Raw genomic sequence first — 11,825 nt, 5'->3', positions numbered from 1 at the left:
CTGGGCAGGAGCACGCTTCGCAGCACGGGAGGAGAAGGCCCCCATTGGAAATCAGGGTGCCTCCTAGATCACCGAGTAAATTCGTAAAAAATATCCAGCGAGGAGGAAATTGCTCGCGAGATCCCCTGAGGCATTTCTGGGCCTATTTTAAATACATAAATAACTTTAATTTAAATTAATAAACGTATGTTGTGCATTTTTTCTGTCTTTTATTATTGGTTGTGTTTGTTTTGGGGGCTGTTTCTCATTCATAATAATGGAAAGTCCAACTTACGGAGTTCCCATTATTATGAATGAGACTATACTATACCTGATTGGCTGCCCAGAGCCATGTGACTCCAGCTCCAGGCCTGTGCACGTCCTGACATGCACGTGTTGCGACACGCAGTCAGTGGCCTCAGGACCGGGAACTCGCGTGGCCACAGCAGGAACAGGTAGGAGCGCATCTTTTTTCTAGAATCCAGTCGAACGCCCACGGGAAGGAGAAACCGGGATTTCTGGGCCCATATATAAAGGGATAAGGTATTGTGGTATTTTCTTTGCCAAGCATTCTCCATCCCTTCCCATAACTTCCACTTGGGTCGTTCTTGTGGATGCTGTGCCTGCACAAAATGGTGTCCTGGACAGGGCACCGTGAATGGGCAGGTCACCATGCTGTCCCAACCTAGGTTAATTTATTGATTTATGAATGAGTTCCCTTCTAATGTCACCTCTATGATCCTCAAATTAAGAGCACTGCACTCCAATGATCCATGTAAGCCTAATTCCAGGCAAGGAAATAAATGATTGAAAGAAAAACATTGAAATCTTTACATCAATACTGTGATATTATCACAGTGCACAGAGCTTTCTATAATGGCAGACAGCATCTCAGAAGTTTCCATGGTTGGATGTAAACCATCTTTGTCTACTCTGTACCCTAAGTACTCCACTGAGTATTTAAATAACTCTCACTTACGAGCAGACACTCGTACTCTGTGCTTCTCTAGCCATTTGAGGACTTCATTCAATATGTTATTATGAATTTGCCTATTTGGTGCTGAAATTAGTATGTCATCCAAATAACATACTACCCCTTCAATACCTTGCAAAATCTGGTTCATCACCCCTTGGAATATGGCAGAGGTGGAAGACACTCCAAACGGTAGCCTATTAAATTGATATAGGCCTAGATGAGTATTTATAGTCAAACATGACTTGGACTCCTCATGTAAGTAGGCATTCGTAAGATCCAGTTTTGAGAAGATCTGACCACCTGTCAGTGTTGTGAACAAATCTTCTATATTTGGCAATGTATTAGGGACATTATCCTCTAGAACCTGGTTTACGGTTACCTTATAATCACCTTACCATCAGACTTAGGTACAACAACAATGGGTGTAGCCCAATTACATCGATCTATCTTAGAAATAATGTTCTTAGTCTCTAGTCTTTTGAGTTTTTGCTCAACTTTCTCCTTGAGCGCATATGGTACGGAACGTGGCTTGCAGTAAACCGATCTAGCATCCTTCTGTATCCTGACACTCGCCTTGAAGCCTTGGATCGGAATGCCCGTTTCATAGAACACCTTCGGATAACTCTTGATCATCTCATCCATTGTTGCAAATCTCGTTTCAACACGAAAAATCTCACTCCAATCCAGCTTCAGTGAGCTCAACCAATTTCTTCCTAGTAAGTCAGGCTTGTCTTCTTTCACTACTATTAGAGGCAAGTTCTGAAATTGATCTTTATATTTCACCGGTACGGTGATACGACCTACCACAGGAATTTTCTCTCCCGAGTAGCCTCGCAGCTCTATCTTGGATTTCTCCAGTTGGAAATCACGCAATTTGTCGCGGTACAGCGACTCCGGTACTACACTAACGGATGCACCCGTGTCAATTTCCATTGGTATCTTGAATCCCGCAACATCTATGTTAATTTTGATACTTTTCGAATCGCTGTCTGTTAACCTCATGCTCCTGATGATGTGTCCTGTTGTTGTTCTTCCATGCTATGTAGTCTCTTTGGATTTCTACTCCATAGGTTTGAAAACTGGACTCATAGCTTTACAAGCTGGTTTACCCTTCAGTCCGCATGCCTTCGCAAGATGCCCAGTCTTTCTGCAGAAGAAACACTCTGCCTTCACATATGAACAACTTTGAGCAATGTGTTGTCCCAGGCACCGATAGCACGACTTCAATGCTTTGTTACAATTTCCAGTTTCTGAGACTTTCGGCCCTGCCCGTCTTTTACTTTGAACCTGCAGGTGATTTACCTCGGTTGACTGACGACCGTAATTATTATGAAATTCTCGGGAATATTGATCGGCCGTGCCCATCGACCTCGCTGTCTGACAAGCAATCTCAAAAGTCAAGTCATCCGTCATCAATAACTTTCTTCTGATCGCATCATTTTTCATCCCACAAACAAAACGGTTCCGCAATGCTCGGTTTTGAAAATTTTCAAAATTACAGTGCATCGATAGCTTTTTTAATGCTACGATTTACTCACTGTTATATTCATCAGTTTTTTGATTTCGTATACCAAAACGATAGCTTTCAGTAACTTCTAACGGTTTGGGGTTGTAGTGCTGCTCCAGCTTCGTTAAAATCTCTAAGTGTTGTGTCCTTTGGCTCATCAGGCAGAAGTAGATTTACCAGGGTTTCATACAATTCCGGACCCGCTTCAGATAAGAAAAATCGCTCTCTTATGCTCCAACACAGCTCGGTTCTGATCAGCATTCTCTGGAGCTTCGATTATATTATTTGCAGTGAAATACATTTCTAGCCAGTCCACATATGCCTTAAACCTATCCTGGTCGCGTTTATATTCACCTAAGTGACCCATTACTGCTATGGGTGCAGCCATTTTGACTTTGCAGTTTAAACTAGTGTGCTCGTTTTTTACCTCAGATTTTGTAGCTGTTTCCAGAGACAGAGAAGCTTTCAAAGTCTATGTCAACTGGCTGAATCCTTCACCAACAAAAATTTCAGCTTTAAATCATCCGAAAAATCCCATCTCGTCGCCAAATGTGATATATTCACAGAGCACAACACACGCAGCTTTCTAACGCTATCGGGTTTAGTGCTGCTCTAGCTTCGTTATATATCACAAATACGCACTATGTTGACAATGAGACGCTGGTCGATAGAGGTGAATGAATATATGCAACAAATGATAAAAAGTAATGAAGCGAAATAGCAGTGTTTAAAGGCTCGTGATTACAAAAAAAGGCTAGGCACGCACATGCAGGTTAGTATATGCAAAAGCTTTACTTCTGTACAAAATACAATAAAACAGATTTACATGGCTTTAAAAACTTGTTTCACCATCTGTTGTGGTGGAAGGAGTGAGGAAAGTAATTCAGGGAGGTTCACATTGTATCGCTTGAGCACCAGTAACAGCTGCAGCAAAAAGCACTTGTGTCGTCAGAACGTTCGTGATTGTAGAAAAACACAACACCAGGCCTTCAACTGCTCAGAGCGAGTTACTCCGGAACAGCAAAGATTGTCGAACACGATTTTGAATGGTTGCAATATGATCAAAAACATCGGCGAAGATCATGTTTGAAATCAAGATCCTGCCATTGTGACAGATTGTAAAGCTGCGAAGGAACCGAGTTGTACGTCCGTGACTATCTTTGGTATTACTGCAAGGATTGCTCCATAAAACACATCTTGTGGATGGATGTGAGCACGGGAAAAATCCCCGTGCCCAGCCCTTCAAACCATCTCAGTAGCTGCGGTTCCAGCCTGGGACTCTGCACACAACTCTCCAATTGAAGCAAAAACTCTTCATTATCGTTGTTAATAGACTTCTCGCTGACAATTTGACCGATTATAATAAATGTGCAGTCAACGTTTGAAAGAGTGCCTGCTTTCTGTGCAGAATTACCGAAGTTATTAGTAACCCATCCTCTCCATGGTCCTCAGTGCAGGTGATGGACAGTAACTGGGCTACTGTGCTGCAAAATACATTGTCCCACACAACTACTCCTTCTCAGTGTCTTTAAATTAACATTAATTTCAACACTGAATGCTGACTATAAGGATTGACCATTCCAATCTATTATTGTCCCCGATACTGCCCGTCATTTTCTAGCACAGGGTCAATTGCCTGCAGGAATCCTCCAGCAGTTGGGAGGATAGAGTGGGGTTTATACCGCTAATCTCTGCCAAAGTTGCCTCTTCGTCAAAACAGTCCGAGCCATTACAGTGCAAAAGCATCACTAGCATAATCCTCCTGAAATAAATGCTGTAGAATACTAACCAGCTATCACCAATGAGCTGACCAGCTATCGCCAATGAGCTGACTAGCTATCGCCAATGAGCTGACCAGTTATCGCCAATAACCTGACCAGTTATCCCCAATGAGCTGACCAGCTATCGCCAATGAGTTGACCAGTTAGCACCAATGGCCTGACCAGTTATCGCCAATAACCTGACCAGTTATCCCCAATGAGCTGACCAGCTATCGCCAATGAGTTGACCAGCTAGCACCAATGGCCTGACCAGTTATCGCCAATGAGTTGACCAGTTATCACCAATGAGTTGACCAGCTATCGCCAATGAGCTGACCAGCTATCGCCAATAACCTGACCAGTTATCCCCAATGAGCTGACCAGCTATCGCCAATGAGTTGACCAGTTATCGCCAATAACCTGACCAGCTATCGCCAATGAGCTGACCAGCTATCGCCAATAACCTGACCAGCTATCGCCAATGAGTTGACCAGCTATCGCCAATAACCTGACCAGCTATCGCCAATGAGTTGACCAGCTATCGCCAATAACCTGACCAGCTATCGCCAATGAGCTGACCAGCTATCGCCAATAACCTGACCAGCTATCGCCAATGAGTTGACCAGCTATCGCCAATGAGTTGACCAGTTATCGCCAATAACCTGACCAGCTATCGCCAATAACCTGACCAGCTATCGCCAATGAGTTGACCAGCTATTGCCAATAACCTGACCAGCTATCGCCAATGAGCTGACCAGCTATCGCCAATAACCTGACCAGCTATCGCCAATGAGCTGACCAGCTATCGCCAATAACCTGACCAAGCTGACCAGCTATCGCCAATAACCTGACCAGCTATCACCAATGAGTTGACCAGCTATCGCCAATAACCTGACCAGCTATCGCCAATGAGCTGACCAGCTATCGCCAATAACCTGACCAGATATCCCCAATGAGTTGACCAGCTATCACCAATGAGTTGACCAGCTATCACCAATGAGTTGACCAGGTATCGCCAATAACCTGACCAGCTATCGCCAATAACCTGACCAGCTATCGCCAATGAGTTGACCTGCTATCGCCAATAACCTGACCAGCTATCGCCAATGGCCTGACCTGCTATTGCCAATGGTCTGACCAGCTATCGCCAATAACCTGAGCAGTTATCGCCAATGAGTTGACCAGCTATCGCCAATAACCTGACCAGCTATCCCCAATGGCCTGACTAGCTATCGCCAATGGCCTGACCAAACACTCCCAACGTTAATTATCACCCTGTTCTAGCTGCCTTGCTTTCTACAGTCTGGGTTTTCACTAGCCCAGCCAAAGGATTGAAAGGCCGTTGCTGCTGGATTTAATTAGCAATAGCTGCCATTTAAGATGACATTGAAGGTTCTATTGCTTATTAAAATACATACCACGACACTGGCATTGTAAACTGTCAGCTAGCTTGCGGCGGTTACAAAATCCTGACTGGAAAGGCCAGGTACCATTGCTACCCCTGGACCTCAAACATACATCATCTGAATTGTGAGGCAAGTGGTCTGGTTTTACTGCGAGGCACCAGGCTGTTAATACGATGGTCAATTCTCTCCATCATTCGTGCAAAGTCTTCTGCATCCTGCATGTTTTCTCAGTGAACCTGTTAGAAATCGACAGCGATACTCCCATTGCCTCCCAGCCACTAAATGAACTGTATCAGGACCAGGTACTCCTGGGCCAGGTGAGCAATGAAGTGGGAACAGAGCGAAGCTACACTGAAGAACCTCAACAATAGATCTTCATCTGAGAAAGCACTCACAATTAAATATTGGTCAGTCTTTCTGCCATTCCCCCTGCCCAGCCCCCAAGTGACTGCCAGTTCTGGCTCTTTTATGAAGTGGACTCCACCTAAAAGGAATGGTGTGAATCAAAACCATCCCAACACACGGAATTTAGGATCTTTATCGCCATCAGCAACAGGTGCCTTTCGTTCAATCAGTATCAGTGGACTCGAACCCTGTGCTGAAAGACCAATCTTCTCACTGACTGTCAAACTCAGAATGGGAAATAGGAAAACACAGCGGGAGAGACGGTCAGAGACATGTGTGAGCAATGGCCACTCCCACTGCGAGTGTGTCCTTCCCATTTAGCAACCTGATCATTATGGAACAGTGCCATTAGCTTCCAGGGTGTAAAGCTTAGTTCTCAATTCAATTTTTCACATAGGTTACAGTTCTTGGTAAGCCTCATACCAAAGTTAACCTTCCCATCCTTGGTTACGCTAATTACACCAGATCCAGAACACAATCCTTTATACAACTGCACACAAAGCGCCATCTAACTGTACACACACACACGGGGGGCACTAACCCCACACACACACGGGGCACTGACCCCACACACACGGGGGGCACTGACCCCCCACACACGGGGGGGCACTGACCCCACACACACGGGGGGGCACTGACCCCACACACACGGGGGGCACTGACCCCCCACACACGGGGGACACTGACCCCCCACACACGGGTACACTGACCCCACACACACGGGGGACACTGACCCCACACACACGGGGGACACTGACCCCACACACACGGGGGGGGCACTGACCCCACACACACGGGGGGGGCACTGACCCCACACACATGGGGGACACTGACCCCACACACACACGGGGCACTGACCCCACACACACGGGGGGCACTGACCCCACACACACGGGGGGCACTGACCCCACACACACGGGACACTGACCCCACACACACACGGAGCACTGACCCCACACACACACGGGACACTGACCCCACACACACACGGGGCACTGACCCTACACACACAGGGGGGACACTGACCCCACACACAGGGGGGACACTGACCCCACACACAGGGGGGACACTGACCCCACACACAGGGGGGACACTGACCCCACACACAGGGGGGACACTGACCCCACACACAGGGGGGACACTGACCCCACACACACAGGGGACACTGACCCCACACATAGGGGGACACTGACCCTACACACAGGGGGGACACTGACCCCACACACAGGGGACACACTGACCCCACACACAGGGGGGACACTGACCCCACACACAGGGGGGACACTGATCCCACACACAGGGGGGACACTGATCCCACACACAGGGGGGACACTGACCCCACACACACAGGGGACACTGACCCCACACACACAGGGGACACTGACCCCACACACAGGGGGGACACTGACCCCACACACAGGGGGACACTGACCCCACACACAGGGGGGACACTGACCCCACACACAGGGGGGACACTGACCCCACACACAGGGGGGACACTGACCCCACACACAGGGGGGACACTGACCCCACACACAGGGGGGACACTGACCCCACACACAGGGGGGACACTGACCCCACACACAGGGGGGACACTGACCCTACACATAGGGGGGGCACTGATCCCACACATACGGGGCACTGACCCCCCACACACGCATGGGGCACTAATGCCACACACATGGAACGTTGAGTATTTATGAAATGCTGGCTCACCTTACATGGACTTTCGATGTCCTTCTCACTATCCCTTGACCAATTAACCTCCCCAAGTAACTGATTGATGGCTGGGAGCTGTACAAACATTATGGTCTGACTAGAAGAGATGTTACGATTGGTATGACTGAGTAACAGAGTGCCCACACACCCACTTTTTAACAGAAATCTTTAATGAGACTCAAGCTGCCATTGGCTAACCCAGTGGCGTTAACAATGGGCAGCGGGTGACCAGCTAGTTAGGCAGTCAGCCCTTCACTAGAATGCTGGCTGATATCCAGTGATTTCCAATATAATGTGGACTGTTTATGGCAATAAATTGGGAAGATACTTTCTGAAGGGCCTAAAGAAGTGTCACTGGACTTTCGGGGAAATTTTAACCGAAATCGCCTGGTGAGAATTGGGTGAGTTTGGGTCGATTGTCCGTTTTATACCTCCACCCTCCCCTACACTCAATGGAGAGCAAAATTGGGCGGGGTGTAATACGGGCATTTGATCTGAATCCGCCCATGCCTAACTAGGCGAGGCTAAAATGACCAGTGTGTGACTTTCATCATGTTCCAAACAGCATCCATCAGCCTGGTTCCAATAATACCTGTGCAGGTAATACTCAAATACCAAAGCTCACTACTGCCCCTCAACGTTCAGACACTCACTGACACGCCCATTGATTCTCCTTTCGCTGAGTCCCTATCATGGAATCTCTTCCCACCGATATTACACACAAACTACAGCAGGCAGCAAGTTTTCATTGTGCTGGTCTTTGTACAGAAAACAGGCAGACTCTTCACCCCTCAATAATGGCACCAATCGTCGCTTCTGTAGCTCAGGGTCACTTTGTTCAAGGGCTCAAACAGCTGATAAAAGTCACAAATAATACTTTTCAGGACCAGCCCTGCCCCTTAAAACAGGGTTTTACAGTGCACAGCAAGTGAACCATGAGGTTTCGGACAATTTTAAATGATCACATGCCTTGCATTTATATTAATCCCAGTAATTCTAATTAGTAAAATCAGAGCACAACAATTTCTAAACTAATTACAGTTTATATTTATTAGTTTTGTTTAAATGGCAGTCAGTTAGTCAGTGGGTTACAGTTCTTGCAAATAAAGAGTGCATTCAGGATTCACCTGCACAGCTTTGTGATTGTGGCTGATGAAAAATTATATTTATATGGATTTATGGTGGGGTTGAATCAGTTCGAGACCGAGATCATCGCTGCTCAGTTGTCCTGTGGGAACAGTAGAGTTAGCAACTATAAGGGCAGAAAACTATGTGCATGGATTATAGAACCTTGCACCGCAGCAGGAGGCCATTCGGCCCATCGTGCCCATGTCCACTCTTTGAAGTAGCCACCTCCCCCGGTCTTTCCCCAAAGCCCTGCAATCTATAGGACAGTGTTATTCGACATCTACCATTGCTGTGGTGACTGAGCCAGAATATGGGAAAGCACAGATACTGTGTTCATTATTCACAACCTGGGCTTCTGCTAAATAAACTTTTAAAGCTGGTTTTCAGCCAATGAGAGCCCTTTCCAGAAATAGTCCCTCCAACATGGATAGAAGCAGGAAGGCTGAAGAAGAAAGGCAAGTGACAGCTTACTAAATTGAAAGAAACAGCAGAGAAAGGGACTGATTGATGGATAGAGCACTTTCACCATCTCAGGACACCTCGAAGTGCTTCACAACCAATGAAGTACAGCAGGATAGGTGAGGAAGGTGAGGAACAAGAGATACAGAGAAAACACAAGCAAAATGATGGTTTATTTTCTGTATTTCAGGTGCTTATCCAGCCATTATACCTAGTCCCCTGGAACTCCCTCTGACATGTCCAGCACTTCGCTGCAGGCTTTCAAAAGCTGCTTTAAAAGCTGACCACGGCATGCCCCTTTGATCTCACCCCGTTTCCTCCCTTCATGGCTGTGCATGTACTTTCTTCTCAATATAAAATGCTCGGAGTTTCCTGTACACAAGCAGACCAATGGAAAGCAAGCTGCCATTGATTTAGTGCTGGGTTAATATGCCCCAGTAATAAAAGCTCCTGCGGAAGTTTCAGTCGGTTTATTATTGCAATATTGGTGCTCATGTCAGCATCGCTGAATGCTGTGTTTGGAGAATGGGGAAAGCCGTGGACAAATACGTTGTCAAAAATAAGCTTTAAGGTATCAAATTTCACGGCGGGGCTTTGTGAACAGTCCCACTGAAAATCGTCACGTGAACGTTACCATCGTTACATTTCATTGGTCCAACACCATCCCTCCATGACAGGTCCTCTCATGAACTGTTCTGATTACGCCGATTGTGACCGTTTTCATTGTTGAGGAAATGGGTTAGAATTGGGTCTGGCCAGTCTGTGGTTGGGGGGTTAAAGTCCCCTGTGAGGACTTGAGCTGACAGTCCAGCACAGCATCGAGCAACTGCTGAATTTTGGTTAAACAAAGGCCTCGCCAGCTTGTTCCAGTGGTTCAAACGAACATATTGATCCCTTGCCGCTAGTTAACGAAGAGCACTCATGGTGTTCTGGCTGAATGTTCCTCACTCAACCATTCCCAGAAACAGATGCACTGCTCAGTGCTGTTTGTGGGATCTTGCTGTGTAAAATGGAGGTACGTGCAGTGGTCTGAGCCATTTCCGGAACATAAGGCACTATACAAATCCGTCCTTTCCGTTAATTGACTTCTTCATTTCACTTGCTGCTTACTGTGCAATCCCAACAAACGCAATGGGAATCCTGCAAAACTTCAAGTGTATTTGTCCATCTCTTTTTAGCGGGATGGAGGAGTTTAAAATTAAGACGGGTGCCTAATTTTGTTTGAGCCCCATTTATTAGCAATAGTAAACTCCAGTGATTTCCAATGGGGTACAGTTTATGGAGTAAACAGACCATCAGTAACAGACTGACACTTCAATAAAACAGAAAATTGTACAGTCATTGTTTCGGATAAAAATACACAGGTTCAAAAGAAAAAACTAAATCCACAACTTTTCAGATCATTTTGTAGCACCAGGTCTGAAACAAGCACCCTTGGAATCTGCAACCTTCACTGGATTCCCGATGGGGATCTAGTTTTTGCCGTTTGTTTAAAACGTAACCGGATACAATTTTGGACAAGCCAATCCCAGCAGTAATATATACAAGCACAGATCAGGAACAACTTTGGATTCCAGGTTAAAAAATGAACTGCATTGCTCTCTGGTCCGCGGCGTTGCCGTGGCAGCATGGGTGAGGGAGGCTGACCCGACTCATGCCTGGGCTGTGAAGGACACTGAAGCACCAATACAGCCCAGGGAGACAGACCTCTTTGCACTGTATCTGGAATAGTAAATAACTAAAGCACTTCAACACATACTTGTATCTAAACAGATAGTGCCAGATATATATTACTAGTAGGGTGGACTTCAACATGCTGTCTGCTTTGACATTTTATAACAAAGTGATTCTAATGCTAGCGAAAAAAACAATTGTTCAGTGCTTCCAAAGATGGATCTTAGTTGGAAGTTGGAAAGTTAACTCCAGTGTTAAATAATCACTCGTGTCTGTTGAATAAGTTAAAACTGCTAATGAAATCTCATCAGATATGGAGTCCAATTTAAAAAAAACACATGGACCATTTCCAAGTGGTTTTAAACAATGTCCATTCTGGGTCATAAGATGGCAGAGTCCCTCTGAAGGACGAGGGGAGTTGTTGGAAGTTGATCTTCAAATGTCAGAATAGGTTCGCTGCACCACCAGAATATGACTGGTTACCTCATCACCCACGGCTACCCTGGTGTCTTAGAGTGTCAGAAGAAATAAACCTCACACCGTTGGAAAGAAGCACCGAGACCAACACCAACACTCACTGATACAACAGAGACACTGGGGAGGGACAGACAGGGGGTGAGGCAACCTGGAATCACTTCGTAATGCAATCATCTGGACTTCTAAATAATGGGGGGCGGGGTGGGGGGGGGGGGTTGGAAGGGGAATGTTTCAAGGAGAAGGCACGATGGGCCGAATGACCTCACTTCTGTGCTGTAAGATTCTATGAGAGAGACCAGTATTTCGACCTTTAGATGGGTAGTTCTAAAACCACT

General features: G+C 46.4%; 1 protein-coding gene across 1 annotated transcript in view; it reads right to left on the bottom strand.

Annotated features, from left to right (window-relative positions):
• Window positions 1-11,825, bottom strand: part of hspg2 (heparan sulfate proteoglycan 2) — a 643,156-nt gene that overhangs the window by 181,732 nt on the left and 449,599 nt on the right. Inside the window, 1 exon segment of the mRNA XM_070860710.1 lies at window positions 2,494-2,609. Within this exon segment, the coding sequence (XP_070716811.1) occupies window positions 2,494-2,609 (116 nt within the window).

Source organism: Pristiophorus japonicus, chromosome 18, assembly GCF_044704955.1.
Source record: "Pristiophorus japonicus isolate sPriJap1 chromosome 18, sPriJap1.hap1, whole genome shotgun sequence".
Taxonomy (NCBI): Eukaryota; Metazoa; Chordata; class Chondrichthyes; family Pristiophoridae; genus Pristiophorus; species Pristiophorus japonicus.
Note: the sequence above shows the minus strand (reverse complement) of the source record. Positions and strands in the feature narration are given on the sequence as shown.